Here is a 20,671-nt window from a genome sequence, read left to right on the forward strand (position 1 = left end):
AAGAGATTTGGTTCCCATAATTAATGAGTTACGATCCATGTTTGAATTCAAGCATTGATCAACGGCGATGATTTAAAAATACTGAACTAGCCTATTTTTATTATTTATATATAATTAGTAATCACATCAAGGATGATTTAGAAAATAAAAATTTAAAAACTCTTACCACAAAGGCAAATCAGGGAAGCAAACACAAGTAAATTCATCTTGATAGCTTTTAATGTTGCCGCATATAATTGCAGATTACAATATCCCGTCCTATGCATGCAAGTAATTAACGATGCTATTGCTAATTTCCCGCTATATATACGGTGCACATGGTTTGTGATTTGGTGTGGGCCTCGTCCAACAAAAATATATTATGAAATCAAATGGGTCAAGCAAAAGCAAAGCATAAAAAGCAATGGCATCCATGATCTCACTGGATCGGACAGGACCCATATATGCATCTTGGAGAATATTTTGGGTATTATCGTTTAGGGTTTATATATTCCTAGGAGTACTAGGTATAATTTTTGTTGAAAATAAAATTATATATTATATATTTCTCGAAATATATAAATATAATTTTTTCTCCTCAGAAAACATGTTTATATAGGTATTATATTTTTTTGGTAAAGGATCTCTCTGGTCAATAGAAATAAGTTATCTCCGATAAGTCCAAAACAATATCGTTTTGGAACTGAAATTATTGAGATTTGTGTTTTGATCAAAATGATTCATCTTATTGAATTAAGCAACGTACAAAGTATTTATACAGAAAGATAAAATGGCCTCTAAGAATACTTCAGGCTCATGAAGAAAATTATAAAGCTAACTATACAACTGTATCTACCAACTAACTATACAATGGAATCCGTAAGTTACGGAACAGTTAGAAAGCTATATAACTGATGAGAACGGTAAAAGTGAAACTATTAAATAAATTAAGTTTTATCAGCTGTCTTTATCATTATAATTTTTTAATTTTATAACCCAAAACGATGTTGTTTTGAGCTCACCAGAGATAACTTTATCTCCAGTGACTGGAGAATTACTTTTCCCTATGTTTTTAGTTGATAAATATAAGTACTACGATAATATATTAGAAATTATTTTAAAAAATATATATATTAGAAATTTTGCAATTATTGCTGTAATTGGTCGTGGGTAGGGGTGTTAACGCGTCGAGCCGAGCCGAACTTTGGTCTTAAAAGGCTAAGCCTGTGTTTAAATGTGTTAGTCTGATCAAGCCTGTTACCTGTTATGAATATAATCATCGGTCTGTGGCCTGGTTTATTTACAAAAAATAAAGCCTGATTTAGTCTGTTTAAAAAAAATAAAAAATTATCCAAATAGAATATACAATCAAATCAGCAACACTAGTAATTCCATAAATATTCATAAATTCTATGTATATCAAAACATCATAATATAGAACAAAATCGTTCAAAAAGTCTATTTAATCAATAAAATATGGTGAAATGGATTGAGGAGAGAGAAAGTTATTACAAGTAGTATAATAAATATAAAATATAAAATAAAAATAAAATCTAATATACTAGGCCAGCCTGAGAGGCTCTAAGGCCGAACTTTTGAATTGGAGCCTGAAGCCTTTTTATTAGACGAGCTTTTATACAAGTCCAAGCCTGGTTCCAATAACCAATTTTGGGCATGTAAGCTCAGACCTTCACGAGCCGAGCCAAAGGCCCCTGGCCTGTTTAGCACCCCTAGTCGTGGGTACAAAAATTTGATTTGAAGACAAATTAGTAACGTGTCATGCAAAGGCCAACCAGATTGACAATGGCAAAATGGGTGATGATTAAGGGTGTAAATAGGTCAGGCTGGCCTACAGGACAGCCTAGCCTATGTTAGACTTGGCCTAATCTGACCTATCGAGGAATTAGATTAGGCTTAGACTTATAGATTAGCCTTTTTAAAAAATAGGCCATAGGCCAATTAAGTAACAGCCTAGTCTTAAAGCTTATAGGCCAGCCTATTTAATCTTTAAAATAAAATAATGTATTTATCAATTATAATAAATATTATTCATCTACCTAAGTCTACTAAGAAAAAATCAATCTTTGGTGTCACGAACAATATTTAAAAATCTGTGTTCTTGTTAAAAATTCTTTTTGAGAATATTTGTAATTTCGACGCTTGCTGAAAATATTTATTAATGAATAAGATATCTTATTTTTTTATTTTAGTTTAATTTGCAACTTGGTAGGCCTAAAAGGCCTCATAGGCCATATTAGACTTTTTATTTTTTAATAACATGCAGGCCCAGTAAATAAACTAAGCCTTTAATAAGTTAATAGGCCAGATAGGCTCATCATTTTTTTACGTAGGCTTAGACCATAAAGGCCAAAGCATGGTTTAGTCTAGTCTATTTACACCCCTAGTGATGACATCGCTCATATCCATCTTTTGGGCCCCATTAGTTCAATTAGCTTGATCCATTGTCTCTGACCAGTTTGGATCTCTCAACTCTCAAAGATGTTGCGTATCATGTCCGTGCTGGCTATGGGGTTGAGTGTCATAAGCTGATTCAGCTTTGGAAGAGAAAGTTTATGTTGTCATTTTGCTTTGGTGAATAGCTTATAATATACATTATAAAAAAAATGACATATAATACTGAGCAAATTAAATGTTGTATGAGAAATTTAGAATGATGCAGTATTTGAAGTCAGTATAAATTAATTAGAGTAGTTTTTCTAAACTTTAACAAACAAGTGTTACGATTAAAGATCATAATTACACAATCATAGTTAAAAAATACAAAACAATGCAATTAGACAAAGATGAACTCTTTGCTATCTATTTTTTTTTTTTTTTGAATATCCTGATTACATTCACTATTTTAATATACTACTCTATTACAATGGTTTTATTCATTATTTTTTAAACTATTTAATATAAATAATTTTTATATTGAATAATATTAATTCAGATATTTTACCCATATTAATATTTTTGAATAAATTCAATATAAAATTCATATAAAGTTAATATTTAAATTAATGTAATTTTAAAATTTAAATTAATAGAAAATTAATTTTATTATATCCCAAATTATTGTTTTATATTTTTTTTATTTTCTTTAGTAATATCAAACATTATCTATTTTTGAGGGAAATAATCAAACGCAAATTTAAAAAACTATTTTCTAATAAATAAATAAAATAAAATAATTTTTGCACAAACAAACAATCTACAGAAAACATTACGTAAACAAGTATATTTTTAATATAATTATGTGGCTTTCCTTGTAATTAATACTTAACATTTTTTATTATTATTATTTAAATGCTTATCACTTCCCTCTAATTAATGGTTAACATTTTTTATAATAATAATAATTTAGACGGTTAAGATCAAATAGGCATTTGAGTATTTAAGGAGATGATTTTGACAGATAATTTATAACTATATATAAAAGGATTTGATTTTCTCATGTTGAATGATAATTGAATTCTCGTGTTATAACTCAACTAATGATGGACTCCACATTTATTAAAAAAAAAAAAAAAAAAAAAATTTACACGCAAATCGAAAGATCACAACACGAGAATTGAATTCTCCTGTATAAATTAGATAAAGCGAATCAAAACACGATGTAAGCACCTGGAGTAAGGAATACTATCTCAACCACAAAATATTACTGTCTAACTTGGAGCATGTTTTCCAGACATATGTAGGCCTACCTGCAATAATCACCTACTGAGTAATTTTTGCAAGAATTTAACTGGTATCAAACAAATTCTCCTGCTTTAAGGTAAAATCTTTCCTTTACTTAAAAGAAGAAAATTATTAAAAAAAGGCTTGACATATGTTTGAAAACATGCTTCTAGTTTGCCAGTGATACTATTCACTATTACAGAAGAAACTCAATTTGTTTATAGAGGGTGAGGGATTTCTTCCTTGTTGCAATAGTCTCAAAGTCTATGACCATAAGATACTGAAATTCTTGATATTACTCACATGGGTAACCCTGAGCAACCATATTAATTGGAACATACTGGTTCTGGACAGAATATTTATGGGTAAAAATGTCTCTCAAAAGCATTCATTTGACATTGTTGCACCTTGTGAGAGTTAAAATGGTCAAAGAACTTCCAACATGAAAATCCTTCCCTAGAACTCTTGTTAGGCTGAAAATTGCAAAGGAATCCCTTGCCCAGGAGGCATTTTAGAGATTCCTTTGCATATTTTTTGCACAAAAAGTAAGAAACAGGAAATGAAATTACAATGAGCCCCTGTATAAATCTTGCAAAATCTTATATCTGCATGGTCAGAGACAAAAAAAAACATGTTTCACAAAAAGACACTAAGATATTAAATTTTAAGCTTCTCCTGAGAGATGATTGTTGACAAATCATTTATTTTTCGAATACTTAAAATGCACAATAAAAAATAAAGAGATATCTCCCAACAAAAAGAGAGTCTTGCTTATAGACTATTGTCAGCATAGTTTGATATTCATACTGTGTTATCCATGGGGTAATGCAAATCAAAATAAGATAGTTTGAACAGACATTAACCATTAACCGATATTGGACTGCCAACTAAATTATACTCAAACACTTTCTATCTTTTCATAAAGGGGTTCCTATAAGGAAAATGCTAGATCTCTAACTTCATGCTAGCACCAACTTTAAAACTTAGCATCTTATGGAAATGATATGTAGTATACACATACAAATCTCGAAAAAACAAACTTAACTTTAAAAGAGAGAGGGCAAGCTTTCACAGTGTAGTATAAGGCAATTGAAACATTATTTTCAAAATTAACTAAAATCATAAGTTCAATGTGTAGCATGGAAAAGTAATCATCAGTACAAGAATATCAAATTTAAACGTGTGTGACATACCATTTATCTTCCCTCACACATTAAGTTCACCATTTACAAATAAAATAAAATTAAAAAATATCCTTAGTAAGGTCAGTTTGCCAGAGAATCTTCCCATTACACTTTTATTTTTTTATCATTATTAAAAGAAATAAGATAAAAAAATAGAGACAAAAATAATTCAAAAATACAATTTATAATATATTTTATTTTATTTTTTTTCATTTTTTTTGTCTTTAATTTATTTTTTCTTTTAAATTTAAACTATTTTTATTTTTTTACTTTTAGTCTGTTATATATATTAATGTTATAAGCTTTCCATATATTTGATTTGATTTTTGTTCTACTTTTTATTTGGTAGATTATTTTTTTCTTTTTAATTTAGAAAAAAATTATATATTTTTTTCTTTTTAATCTTTTTTGTAAAAGTTATAAATTTCCAACATATTTGTCTTTTTTTTGTCCTCGATCTAGTTTCTTCTTTTAAGAAGGGTTATATAGAAAAATTAATTAAGTTTCTAACAATGTTAATGATGAATTTAGATGGAAAAAAATATTAGGAGTAAGTGATTCAAGCAAAATCATAGAAAAATTTCTGAACTTTTCAAAAAAATATGTCAAACATGCACATATAGACTTCAAAAGATCTATAAAAGAAAAAAAAATCTGTTGGTTGTAGGATCCATGTTTAGTGTCTCCTACTTCAATCCTATTTCAAGTGGGTAACATAGCCTTGAAGGAATGAAGGGTCTGAAGGAAGGATACCGAGTCATGCATTACATCATTTATTGAATAGTAGATAATTCATTGCATCTCGTAGAATCATAATTAACAAATAACAATAGTCTTTTTAATGGTATTGATTAACATTTCTCATGATTAGAAAGAAAATTCTCTTGGGGCCATGAATTTTAAAATCTGCCTGGTTATTCAATTCGTACGTAAAAGTATTGACTCATAATGTATTGATGTAGTTATAATTAAATTGATGATAACTAATTATATATTTAAATATTATATATTATATTCAGAAATTAACAAAAAAAGATTTATAGGACAAAATTTTGTGTCAATCTGCTTCGCTTTTCTGAGCGGAACGAAAGTCATTCTGCCCTTTTTAATAGGTTTATTTATAAATATTTGTACAAATACAATAAAGGGTAGTTTCGTTGCGAAACGATTGCCAACGTGGAAATGTGAGAATAGAAAAAGACAAAAGAGTGGTGAGATGTCCTTATTTTTACATTTTGATTCCACTCACACCTGCTGTTTACTTTTCTGCAGAGTACGATTGCAAGGCGCACCAAAAAGAACAGACGCGCGCAGCAAAAACAGAGAAGGACAACGTGACATACAGTAATGCAGACAAAGATGTAGGACGCGCCCGAGTGTAGATAATCGTCCTTGGGAAAGCAAAGGAAAAAGACAGCTCAACTCCAATCTTATCCTCTTAAATTTAAAGTCAATTGTCAGATTGAAGAAAGAAAGAGACATCTTCGATCCAATGGTGTAGGGAATGACTCGTAATAATCATAAGATTTCCACTGTCTTTCCCAGCCTATAAATAGAAGATCAGACGAAGGCACAAGAAGCTTTTGCATGTTAGTGTAACTTAGGAGAAACACCCTTCTCTGTTCTATTCTCTCCTTGAGACTCCTCACAAGCAAACCACCATCTTATCCATATTCTCTTTTATCATTGTATTTAGCTACTATGTTTTAAGGTTTTGAGTTTGTAGACTTCTCTTCTATCATTTCTCGTTTCTACAGCTTGAATCTTGGGTCTATGGAATATCAAGTTGTTAAGATTATGTTTGTATTTTTAGCCATGTCTTTGAACATGAGCTAATTTCTTTTTTAGGATCGGAGAAGCTGAGAAACTGTTAAATCTCTAGTTGAATCTCTTGCATTTAGTTCAATGGGGTTTCTGTTGTTTAAGTGAAATAATATCTTGTATCAATGGAACTTGAACATGACTCAGAAAGGAACTTCCATAAGGACAACAGTTCAGATAGTTGATCAATGAGAGGAAGGTGAAGAGTGTGGAAACACTTTCACTGGTTGCCTTAGGAATAAGGGACCCCTCGTTCACTAAGGCTCTGTGCAGAGTAAGCATTTAAAATGAATTCGCCATAGGAATATATGACTTCATATACCATGTAGCCTATGAGCTGAGTAATCAGAGTTGGCACTAAGGAGACCTGAACAAATCCTTTGGATGAGGTCTTGAGCTTAGACTATAGTTGGTTTAACAGTGGATTAGTGTATCCATTCCTTTTCTTTAAATCGTCATTCCGCTTATCATTCCATTGTGTTAATCTTGTTATTACTGCTTTCGACTGCTCATTTTATGTTCTGCATATTTTATTTCGAAATCACACCACACCACAACCATTATCGTTTCTTATGACTTGTCGTTCTTCCTTGAATTTGGAAGAACTTAAATATATAATGACGCGAGGAATTGTTTTTAAGTTGCTCTACATCTTTTGTCATAGAGGGATGCCACTGTTATACTGGGGAACGACTGACCAGTTCAATACTGTTAACCCATTATTTTATTCTTAAACGTAGTTTAAAATATCAATTAATAATACTTTTCCTGTCGAAACGATAATCTGGGATTTAAAAACTCCCATTTATTACTTGATGTGTGCGCCGACGCAATTGATCATCATTCTTGGGAACAAATTGGTTTTCCTTAATTGAACAAATAAGAGACCACAAAGTCATAATCTTAGGAACGAATGTGTTTTCCTTGATAGAATGCAAGAAGACCAACAAAATTTAAAAATTTATTATTAAAAATAAAATTAACATAAAATTATATTAAATGTCCTATAAAAAAAATAACATTTGAATTGATAAATAAATATAAATTTAGTAAAACATTATTCTATTAATGTTTAGAGCTGAAAATATAAGACTTAAATCCATCGAGTTCACCTGTTTAACCCACAACAAATGATGTGTAACGTCCGGCCACTCGTAGGATCAATGACTGTTCCCATAAACCAACACAGGATTTTTCAGTGTGTTTTGTCCTCACTTAAACACATTCTGATAAACTTCCCAAGATGTCACTTATCCCGGAATTACTCCAAGTCAAGAGTATGCTTAACTATAAAGTTCTTAAGTTATCGGCTAACGAAAAGTAGATGCATCATGTTAGAGGTGCTAATATTTGATATAATGGTACTGATACATATTCCTTCTGTAATGAATGAAATAGATGCACACACTCTATCTGTTACGGGTGTTCGCGGTCTGGATTGGATCGGTTTTGAAGCAAAAAACCATCTGATCCAATTCCTTCGGTTTGGTCATTACATCATCCGATCGGTTTGAATTTTTTTTCAAATCCGATCCAATTTTTTTCGGTTTGGATTGGATCGGTTTTCGGTTTTTTGAAAAGCCAAAAAAACAAAAACTTAAAAGAATTACTTTTAAAAAAGTGACGATGTTTCAAAACATTTCAAAATTCAAACGGTTATCAGAATTGGTTCACATGTCTTGTACATCAGTTAAAGGCTCAAAGATTATGTCACAACCACACAAAATCAAAGATTATGTGAAACGGTTATCAGAATTGGTTCACATGGATTAGAAGCAGAAGAACTGCAGAAAACGCGAGAGATCTTAAAAACGTTACGTCACAGCCACACAAAATAAAAGGCGATGGTTTGAAACCAACGAAAAATGAAGGAAAATATTATTGCTTCATCACACGAATAACGGGAAGAAATTTAGAAATCTGCTTTGCTATACCTTTATCATGCCCTTGATGCAAATAAAATCAAGTGTTATAGTACCTTTGTTATATGTTTATTTGGCTGTTTAACGGAAGAGACAAACGTTGATTTTTGAGAAGAAAGAGATATGCTACTGGTGCCAGAGCGTGAGTGACTGAGAAGAGTGAGAGACTAAGAGGACGACAAGAGTGAGTTTGGATGGATTAGGTTTAGAACTTTGGGTGGGTTTAAAACTGATGGGCTAACGCACGGGTGGGTTTAAAACTTTGGGCCGGCTATTATTTGGGATAGGTAATATGTATAATTTGGTAAAAAAAAGTTTGGATCGGTTTGGATTGGATCGGTTTTCAACATCAAAACCGAAAACCGATCCAATCCAGTAATTTTTTTCGATTTTTTTCACTTTTTGGTTTTTCGGTTTTCGGTTATTTCGATTTTCGATTTTTCGGTTCGATTTTTGCGGTTTAAATCGGTTTGGATCGGTTTATGAACACCCCTACTATCTGTGTGTTATGACGAGCTCCATGGTATTAGAGACAAAAACTTCTAATGTAAATAAAAAAAGTGATTAAAATAAGAAACTACAGAAAGAGAGGAAGGAGGATATAAAGAGCATAAGAGAGAAATTGTGGCATAATTTTTCTGCAACTTTTGTATTATTCCATAAAGGAGGTTATACTTTTTCACTTACAATCTCTTACAACCCAATCTTAACCGTTGATTTTCATCAATCTAACGGTCATAGTTTATTGAATTATTATTATTAAATTCTAATAAATTATAACAATTAGATTTGAGGAAATCAATGGTTAACATTAAGTTGTAAGAGGTTGTAAGCAAAAAAAAAAGTTGCAAGTATAACATTTCTCTTATTTCATTACTTTAAATAAACCAAGGGAAGATTGAAACAATTCAAATGGAATAAAAGGATAAAATAAGATAAACAAGCTCAAAGATAAATCAAAGAGAAATATATTAGCATCATGTGATTGGAGATAACAAGTCTCCTCTACACACTCAAAAAGATATGGGAGCCACTTCAAATTTTTTTCCTTCTCTTTTCCTGTATAGTGGGACCCACATAAATTTGCAAGTGCAACATAAAATATCTTATCTCCTGTTGCATAAGAAAATATAATCCTTAAATTAAATCCTAAAATATTGTAACTAATTGATAATTATAATCCTAATATTCTCTAACTAATGAACTTGGGCCTTCAATGATATTCAGCCGAACTTACGATCCTTGAGATGCATAGGCAGCTCGGTCTCCCTCCTAGAGCGGGCTTGGGCTGCAAGGGGAACCATACTTTCCACATACTTATGAATTTGGTAAGAATCACCTTCTTCAATTTGAAATTGGTGCACCGGCTGAGCATCAAAGTTATATAGTGTCAGCGGTTTTCTGGGCTTTCCTCCGATGAATTGAGAACCATCCTTCAAAATGCAAAAGATAAGAATCTCTGGGATCAGGTCGCCAAATGGTGTGTTTTTTAGCCCAGCCGTGTTGATTCATAACCCAAATTGTCAACAGCTTTGGATTATCATAGAGTGCAACATAGGCAATGGAACCGTCAATCTCAGCAACGTAATCCCTCATAAACAAACCATCATTAATTGCTGCGATTGGCCCCCTGAGTTTACTAAATTTGTTGGTGCGGAAGTCAAAGCAAAGGATATAAGCAAAACCACCATCATCATATCCAATCAACCAATGATAAATCCCATTAGAAAGAGCATTGTGTGTCTCGTGGCCTAAGCATACCTGTTTGATAGGAGGGAGAGTAACATCATGAATAAGGGTCCAGGAATTGGTGCTGAGATTATAGACCTGCGCAGATGAAACAGGATGAAGCTGATTGTCCAAATCGATGTTGGACTTGACCAACTTGAAGTCATTGGTGTTGAGATCAACACCGAACCCGTGCAAGAGTCCGGATTCTTCGAGTTCAAAAGGATTGTGAGGAGGGAGGGGAATAAACTTGACCTCCCTGGTGGCGGGATTCCACAGAATGAATCGTCCACGTCCACTGTATCCGTAGTATCCATAGAGACAGAAAACACCATTGCAAAAACCGTATGACTTACCCGTGTGCAAGGACTTGTCGGGCATTGAGCATTCGACGTGTTGAGGTGGCTGCGAGGAGTCATAGCGAAGAAGTGATATGTGAAATCTTTCATGTATATAATCGAAAGATCATGAACCGCTCATCCGATACACGCATGTGATTTTTCATGTGCCTCGTCACGAATAGGTGAGTTTTAAAGAGTGCATTCCATGATTGTTGAACGCATTTGAATCGCATCAAAGACTTCACCGGCAGTCTCACCAATATCTCTGACTCTAAATCTTCCCCTAAATCACTGGTCATTCTCTCGTGGTTGGGGTAATTTGAAATCTGAGAAGGAAGGTAAGGTTAGCACTAGTGAGAGGAGGAGCTTGGCAGTAGGAGCTAGAGAAGCTGAAAAGGCTTATCAGCGTTACCAAACAACAATTAGCGAGTGGTAGTGGTGTATATAGGTTGGGTTAAGTGTGAGATTCACCTAGCTAGTGTATAAATAAATAAAAATTATATTTATTTATTAATATCAATTAGCATTATTTTATTTTTACCTTTTTTGCATTCTAATTAGCATTAATAAAAATAATTAGATTGATGACAATTAATCCTGTTTGATATAAATTAGAATCGGTATTTATAACACTTATTATATTTCAAATCACTCTTATAAAAGGAGAATTAGCTGAATGGAACGAGGACAAGAAAATTGCTGCTTTCCAAAAATTCTCTGATTCTCTTGTCTCCCAATCTAATATATCATACTTGGGGCTTAGTCCCTCTTTATTTAAAAAAAAAAAAAAATCTAATATATCATACTTAATTAGTAGGAAAGGGAAAAAAATGATTTGATAGAGAATTGGTTAAATCATCAAAATTAACATCACAAATAAAGCCTTAAAAGACCTACACTCACACAAAACGGCTAATTAAGTTACGTCTCATGCCATGAATACTCCCGTTAGTCTATTAAAGTCTTAATGCCCGTTTGAATGAGCTTTTATTCTTAAAAATAAGAATTCATTTTGGGAATTTTTAGATGTTTGCATAACAACTTTTAAAAAAAAAAAATTTAAAATAAAAGTTAAAATGCTGTTTTTTTTCTCAGTTGATGGTTGTTTTTAAAAAAAGCAGAAATTAAAAGAAAATTTAATTTTTTTTTTGGAAATAAGATAGTAGATTTTTAAAATATAATTTTAACTTCATTCTATCATACTTATTTTATCTCTTCTTATCCCACGATCGTGCTATTTTATCTCATTTATTGTAATTATATATATAAAAGTACTTTTTTATTTTAACATTCAAATAACTTTTTAATATAAAAGTGATTTTAAGATCATACATTCAAACGTAAAATAACTTTATCTTTTAAAAAAAGTAATGCATAAAATGTCATTTTTTAAAAGCTCATTCAAACGGGCCCTTAATATGAGTCTATTTTGAATTTTAGAGAGATTACAAATTGATTTTTTTTCCTAAAAGATTAAAATATGTACCATAACATTTGTTTAGGATTCAAAAAATACTTTATTTTAGAGTAAATTTTGAAATAGTTATTTATTTATTTTATAGGAAAAATATGTTAATTTTAAAAGACACCGACGGCTTGGGGTTTGACATCACTAGGGCCTAGGCACCTCTCGACTTCGAATCTCCTCCTATAAACAACGATGAGACCCGGCATGTATATTATATTGGGTTTCATCCAGATTTCATTGAAAATTGTTACTAATATGTGCAAATTATGGGAAATATTTGAAAGATATGTGATAGAATTATTTTTAATTTTAAAAATTAAGAAAGTCATAAATATTGATCTAAGAGTGATTGCTAATATAATAAATTTTTGTAAACTAAAAATAGTTTTATAATAGAGCACTTTTTATTTTGAAAATTATAATAGAGCACTTTAACTGGCATGAAAAAAGTAGAATTTAAGGGTAATTAATGGGAAGAAATATAAACGAAGGATGTTATTAGTTGTGGACTATGTTAATTGTTATGGACTCGATCCATATCTTAACAACCCTATTACTAGTAAGATTGATGAGATATCACAACTATATAATCTAGAGAAGATCAAGGGATAAGATCTCTATCCCAAATCAAGGCAGATTTCATATCAACTGCGAGGCCTATGAAGGTAATCCTTATAAATATGAGGCTAAAAACCCGAGGTACACACTTTGACACTGTGCACACACTCACGTTTTAGCTATAAGTTATTGCTTGTGCGAATTGATTGAAATATTGGCTATAAGTCAATCAAGATATCTATCTCTAAGATGTCTCTGAGCGCGTACCATACGGTATAGCAATACGGTTATCTAGGACCGAACATTAATAAACATATAAAAAAAAGTAATGAGGTAGTTTATGATTAAAGAAATTGAAAGCGCTCACACACGTTATGTTATAATTTGATTTTAATAGTAGATTTAACTATTATGTAAATGTAAATATGTCGGGCCAAATTATCTTTTTAATGATTAGCATTTGTATAAGTAAAACCAGGTCGCGACATTGCCCAACACACATATTGGTGCTGAAAATAATCTACTTAAGCAAAATTTGTTTGCAACGAATATGTTATAGCTTTAATAAAAAAAAATAACATTCTATTAGCAAATGGCACTCAGATTCCCAAAAGCAGTTGGAATAATTACAAACGAAACGTTGTTGGATGAACAATTTAACAAAAAAAAAGGGCGTGTATTATTTAACACAATCAAAAAAGAACAAGCCAAAAGCTTCAAGCACTTCCACCGAGCTAGTAATGAACCTGTTGAAGAGCATTCATGGCTCGCAACTTGTTATACACGGCGTGCCATCCTGCTTGGGTGGGGTGAACCAGATCCCAAAAGAAAGCGGATTTGGGCTCATCACAGACCTGATATTTCTTCACATTGTTCCCGTCTACACTCCCACAAAAATACTCACTGCTTACCCCAACGCAGCATGGCTTAAACTGGTTCTGAATGTTATGTGTGGATGGGTGGTTCAGCACTGACATGAAGCTGTCGTAAAGGTTAAGAATTACGAAGGCCGAATGATCCTTGGTTTCTTGGTTCAATCTGGTCACAGCTTGGTTTAAGAGGTTGTTATGGAGAAGCACGAGGGCGTTAAAGGTTGTGTTGCAATGCTGAAATGAGGATGTCGTTGTTATCTCAGGAAGGCATCCAAGGGGTGGTAAACCACCCACAACAATTTTCTTCACTCCCAACCCTTTGGCGCGAATCAGATTGGTTGTTGTCTGATTAACCACCGAGGCCACGAAAGACGGTAATCCCTACATACATATCCATCCAACATCATTATTATGGGTATCATTCATCAAAATTCTTCAGTATTGGTGGTACCATTTAACGGGGAGAAAATAATCAAAATCTAATTCTGATTTATTAAAAAATAAATTGCTAAATTATTTATTTATATGTTAGTTGATGATCATGACATGACCCATTGCGTAAGTGAATCGCCCATAACCATGACGAGCCCATAGACAATTTCATTGGAGTCCAATGTATCTATTGAATTATTATGGCCTTTATTAAATATATTATAGTTTATGCCTTTGGGCTATTGTTAACAATTTGGCAATCACTAATTTGTCCATTTACTTCCAAATAGTGGACAAGTGTCTACCTAACCCGCCTAAATTTGATACTGGGCCGGAAATTAAGCCTATAAATGATAATTGTAAAGAAAACACGAGGCACATTGGATCTTCTGTTACAATTTTAAAATATACTGAATTCGTATTCAAAACATATATATACTGAATTCAATTAAAAAATTTATGATCTTTTTTTTTTATTTGTTAATTTCTAAAGAATCAAAGCTTTTTTCTGATGGATTGATAATTTTAAAAAATTAAAAAATTAAATAGTATTTAATTATAAAAAATATATTTATTATTTTAAAAGACATAATTTTATATCGCTTTTTTTCGCAGTTACTGTAGATAAGTTATCTGCAGTAAGCCCAATACGACGTCGTTTTGGGACAAAAATATGGTGTTTTTGTAATTTTAATTTATTTCAGGGTTATAATAGTCTTTATATTTATAATTTTTTAAGATTTCAATATCAAAACGACATCGTTTTGGGAATAAATGCAGATAACTTATCTGCATTAACTGCAGAAATATTTTTTCCATATATATATATATATATATATATATATATATATATATATATATAGAGGCAGGATCCTTTGACACCGGTGTCAAATTTAAAATTTGACACTTCATCTGATAGCCGTTAGATCAAAAAAGATCAATGGTGTCACATGCTTACAAATCAGAGTCGATGATCTTTTTTGATCTAATGGCTCTCAGATGAGGTGTTAAATTTCAAATTTGACACTGGTGTCAAAGGATCCTGCCTCATATATATATATATAAGATAGATTATTCTACTTACCTTTTTTTATGCTTATCTTTGCATTTTATTCTCTAATATTATTATATCATAATCTCAACTACCTTTATCATTTCTCTATTCTATTAAGATTTTGATCTAATGATGTTGGATAGTGATAGGCAAAAATAGATAGTGATACATAAAGGTTTTTTTCCTTTAATTATAGGGAAAAATGTTTCTGCAGTTAATTATAGATAAGTTATCTGTATTTATTTCCAAAACGACGTCGCTTTGGTATTGAAATTTTAAAAAATTATAAATATAAAGACTATTATAACCCTGAAATAAATTAAATTTATAAAAACATCATGATTTCTGTCCCAAAACGACATCGTATTGACTTACTGCAGATAACTTATCTACTGTAAAAAAGCGAACTCTTAATTATATCTACTAATTATATTCCTACAAACGATCGTCATCCAGATTAAACTGTCAAGTTCTTGCGTAAATGGGATCATTTAATGTGTCAAGTATAACTTAACAAATTTTTTTTTTTTTTTTTTTGTAATAAACTAACTTAACAAATTTGTACCACTTATAATTATAACTAAAATATTTTAGAAGAAATCATGTGTAAAGCACTTCATAGTTCATAGAAATCTGTATAGTGAAAATTCAAAATAATTTACCTGGGCAGAGCCATTTGTGGCCAAGTAATGACTGTAGTCATTTCCAGCCACAGAAATGAGCGCCACTGAGTTGCTAAGATCTGAAGCAGTGTACACTTTGTCGTTGATGACCTGATGCAACAAATCAATCTGGGTTGTCATGTTTGGGCCTAGAGCTGAGGTGTCAAAGACACCAGTACCACCAACAGCAAAATTCATCCCATATTTCAGATGTTGCGGCATCAGTTTCCTCAATCTGTAGGGGACTGGCGATTTCACTCCCAAATACTTAGCTGCATCACACACATAAACGGTAGTTTTATTAATCAGGTACAAAAATTGATATACGAAAGCTATTATAATGACCCATAAGCAATTATGATTAAAGGGGGGAAAAAGACTTAAAATAGATATGATAAAAGTGACAACATATAATAAATTTTTTAACTTTCTTTCTTTCTTTAAGTCAATTTATACATTACTGATAAAGTAAGACAATGCTTTTACTTTTACTGAAAGGCTGCAGAGGTCTAGATCAGAACCACTGGTAATAAAGGCTCGTATCTCGGGATAAGAAAAATAAGGATATTCCAAAGATAAAGATGATTTGATAATTTAATAATTTGATTGGAGAAATCTGCAGAATACACGATATTAATTAAATTTTAATGGCATTAATAAATCAATTATCTACGCATTACTCCCTTTTGGCACAATTATTGGTCCAATTAAAACCTACCATAAAGTTCAATAAATTAACATAGTGGCAGCATAGGTGAAAGGACGTCAAGAGACCTAAGAGGAAATGGTAATGGGAAAAACACAATCAATGGAGAGGAGCGCTGCATGTTTAAAGTAATGATTACCAAAATAAATGATAAAGACAACAGTGTCTGCGTCGAAAGCTTGGTGTCACGCGAGAAAGCAAAGAAGTGAAAGAACATGCTACTAATAATTCCATGTGACGAAAAAAGAGATAAAATGCAGATCAAACGTGATATGCAAACCAAAACTGAGTAAAAAAGAATTGGGGAAAAAAGGTGCCATAAACACAATAATGCAGCATTTGCCAAAGTAGAGAACAGCACAACGTCAAAATAGATAGACAATTCAGCACAAGAAAAAGGAAAAGTGGCAAGCCATAGCAGAGAAATGAACCCCACCACTTACAACTTCTATAAAGAAGAGTTTAGTAAAGTACCCCAAAAAAAATAAAAATTAAAAAGAATAGTTTAGTGTACCGGTAAAGCAGTTTAATATATAATAATTTTATATCCAATAAGCCAAAGCATGCAGGTACAAAAGCAAAGCTTTTTGTTGAGAAAGAAAGCTAAAGATTAAAATAGCAAAACATAAAAAGCAAGCACTTGCATTGCACCTACCGATGTAGTCGGTGAGGACTCTGCCGTCGGAGAATCGACCGGCCGGCTTGCCGGGAAAGGTGATGCCATAAGGATCTTTCCAGGAATTAGATAAACCTTTCCTAATGTTGCCTGTGTCAGCATAGGAGTCTCCGAAAACAAACAATTTCGTTGGCTGATCATTAAGGTGGCGAAGTTGAAGGCGAGCCTCTGCTTGCAGCAACCTTTGTCCTATAAAAGTAATAATAACAATAATAATAAGACCCATAAGGTAAATTTTGAATATTTCATCAATCAGTTAAGAATGATCCCATCCCATAAGAAAAAGAGGAACAAAAACATAAGTCTTTTTTGAGGTAGAGGTGGGAATGTTTTGTTTATAATTTTACCTGAGAGATGTAGAATTAGGAAAAGAGAGAGGAGGGAAAAGAGTTGCTGCTTGTGCGAGTCCATCATGAGCAGGTGTGGAGCAAAGTGGGAGTGTTTTCAAATGAAGCTTATTAAAGGAAAAGGAATGGCGAGAGAAGATCGAGGTGGAGAGAGGAAAAGGGTGCTACTTACTACTTGGCACTTGCTACTTGCTAGCTAGATCGTAAGTGAAGGAAGCTAAGTGAACACGTGGATATGCATTTTAGTTTTATAGAAATGAGAAATGGATTTTTTTATGTGAAAGAGTGGTCATATTATTTGATCACTACCATCCATTTAAATATTATATATTTTTCTCTCTCTTATCTCATCATCAATAAGTGATTGTAATCAAATAACATGATCACATAACTACTTTTTCACGTGAGAGGATCCATTTTCATATAAATGAGATGAGACCCAAGAAAAATGGCCTCCACTCGGCGACTGTGGGATGCTAGCATATTAATAGTGACAACACTTATCTTTGTCGAAAATTAGACCGACCCACCCGCACTTTCACGACAAAGCCCAATGATTAAAAATCATCTCATACGATAGAATTGACGTACGAAAAATGTTAATACTATATTTTTTAATTATTAGTTAAAAAAATTTGTGTACTCTTGATAAATAACTTAAAATTATTTTTTTATTTTAAAAAGTTGGCTTCAGCTTTCGCCTAATAATTCAAAAAAAAAAAGTTAATATTGGGGGGATTGATTTTTTATCGTTGGGCATTTTGCGGTGAAAGTGCGGGTGGGTCGGTTTAGTTTCAACGCCTTACTCATTGTGATTACTTGACAAAATTAAAAATCTTTTGTCCACATGTGCTAACCTCTGTTTAAACCAAAATCATTTGGAAGGTTGCTTCGTTCCGTTAGTGGCCAAATACAACGGTGATGATCCGTAACCTGAAAAATAACCAAATAAAAAATAAAAAAATTAAAAGAAATAAAATGAAGTCAAAATTGTTGCGGGGAGCTAATATAAGAAATCAGAATTTCAAATTTAAGGTCAATCAATGCTGCACTTTATTGCTTTCAAGATATACAAAAGTTTTATAACTAATGATAGGGAATGATTCGTTTATAAATTTTTTTTTTACAAATTACACAAAGTATGTCCGATCATAAATTCTTGATTGAAGTATGGCCGGTCATACTTAGTATAGTTTATAAACAAAAAATTTATAAATATAACCTTCCCCACTAATAATAGCTCATTTGACAATATAAATTGAATAGGTGGAAAAAAATATGAATTTGATTTACACCAAATACTTTTTAGAACTTTAACTCAAAGATTTGAAGATACTCAAAATCGACTCGTCTCAAAAAAAAGTAATTAAGATCACCATGTAAAAAAAAAGTTCTTCATCACTTCTCAGTATCCGAATATATTACATGTAAATTTTGTTTACGGTCATAATGTGGCGTTAGGCCTGGCCCAATCAATTCAAAATGTAAATTAAATCTAACTTGAATATATCGAATTTAAACTTTAGAACAAAAAATCAATCCAATTAAATTTATTGGGTCAGCCAGGTCTTACGCCTACATATCATAAATTGGATTAAATAACGTTAAAATGGCCTATGCATTTGCTGTTAAACGTTCCGAGTTTACAGCCTTTGATGTCTTTAATTTTTTGGATATGTGCAACTTCGTGTTATGTTGAAAAAAGTTTAATTACTAGATGTCTAGGGGGAAAATTTTATACATTCCGGCCCATGTTATTTTTTTCTAGTCCCACTCACAATCAAAACTTTTTTTTGACTATTTTATCCCTGCTTTTTCTTTTGTTTTCCTTTTTTTGCCCTTTACATGTGAGATGGAGCATTTGTAAATTCTATGGGACTGATACATAGAATAACTTCTCATGTCTAGGAGTTGAAAAAGGACGATAGTGTCTTGTGGGGAACAATGATAGTTCGCTATTACATATAGTTAATTCAGTGCTACTTATATCCCTTGCTCTCCCACCTTCAATTTGTAAATCTGGTACTTTTTTTCCAAAGAACCTTGGTATATTCTTGTTTCTTGCATTTTATATTTCATATTTGACGACATAATGAATGAGAGTAACAACGATTTAATCACCATTTTATATTACAATAGAAGGAGATATTTTATTTTTATTTTTTTTGATAACATTAAGGGGCGAAGCCCCAAACAAACAACCAGAAACAAAAAATAACTATTCAGGGTCTATATCCCTACAAGAGGAGATTCCCTGAAGATCGTGATCAAATAACTGAGCAAGGTGAAACGACATAACTCTATGACTCCAGAATCCAGTATCTTTACGAAGAGCAGACTTGGCTAACCAATCTGCACAAGAATTAGTTTCTCTTGGAATATGAGAAAGCGTTACCTCTCAATCCTGACCGATGAGTGCTTGTATCTTAGCCACTATACGAGGTCAAGTGTTTAAAGGAGATATGAAGATGTTCCACATGAGCCCCCATTGCAAATATAATGACCTAAAGAAAATAATATACAAGAAGTTGAGATTATAACATGGTCAATCTCTCTCTCGATTGATTTCCAGTTGCACCTCCGTTAACCCGGTGCAATGGGTTGCTGTGGAGGTTGTCGAGGATGAAGATATAACGTTAGTAGTAGACGCATTTCGACAGCATGGAGAGTCTCCTTCATCGAAATGTATGTGGAACTAAACACTGGTGGAGAGACAAGCACTCAACATTTATTTTTTATTTTTGATAACAAGCACTCAACATTTTAACAGGGAACCGCTAGTAAATCCGGAAGGTAGGCATGTGTCACCCCCACCACCATCACCCCCACTAAATAATAAGGCACAATTAATATAAAATTCTTCTAACCTAAGTTTTCTACCTATAAATAAATAATATTAAATAATGCATAATTAAAATCTTATTAAATACTAACTTTAACAACATTAATATAAAATTCTTCTAACCTAAGTTTTCTACCTATAAATAAATAATATCAAACAATTAATATTATTAAATAATGCATAATTAAAAAATTATTAAATACTAACTTTAACAACATTAATATAAAATTATTCTATCCTAAGTTTTCTACCTATAAATAAATAATAACAAACAATTAATATTATTAGATAATGCATAAATAAGTATATAAATATAAAATACTAAAATTAATAACAATAATCAAATTAATCTTATAACCTAAGGTTTCTATCTATAAATAAGTAATATCAAACAATTA

The 20,671-nt window shown here is 31.8% G+C and overlaps 2 protein-coding genes across 3 annotated transcripts; both read right to left on the minus strand.

The window, feature by feature from the left end:
• Positions 1-9,967: 9,967 nt before the first annotated feature.
• On the minus strand, positions 9,968-10,696 carry LOC133286801 (uncharacterized). The gene has a single exon (XM_061484253.1). The coding sequence runs from the start codon at positions 10,694-10,696 to the stop codon at positions 9,968-9,970; it is 729 nt and encodes a 242-aa protein (XP_061340237.1).
• Positions 10,697-13,405: 2,709 nt separating this feature from the next.
• On the minus strand, positions 13,406-17,498 carry LOC133286828 (GDSL esterase/lipase At5g03610). Of its 2 annotated transcripts, none has more exons than XM_061484317.1 (4): positions 17,432-17,498; positions 17,064-17,255; positions 15,703-15,974; positions 13,406-13,935 (listed from the first exon to the last, which is right to left on the minus strand). In XM_061484317.1, exons 1-4 carry the CDS (start codon positions 17,496-17,498, stop codon positions 13,417-13,419), a joined length of 1,050 nt encoding a protein of 349 aa, XP_061340301.1. In that variant the 3' UTR covers positions 13,406-13,416. The 2 variants fall into 2 exon arrangements, with proteins under 2 accessions (XP_061340301.1, XP_061340300.1); XM_061484316.1 differs by having other exon boundaries at positions 17,064-17,273.
• Positions 17,499-20,671: the final 3,173 nt, after the last annotated feature.

This window comes from Gastrolobium bilobum, unplaced genomic scaffold (genome assembly GCF_033153095.1).
Source record: "Gastrolobium bilobum isolate Gb01-03AN ecotype WA unplaced genomic scaffold, APGP_CSIRO_Gbil_v1 utg8265, whole genome shotgun sequence".
NCBI classification, from domain to species: Eukaryota; Viridiplantae; Streptophyta; class Magnoliopsida; order Fabales; family Fabaceae; genus Gastrolobium; species Gastrolobium bilobum.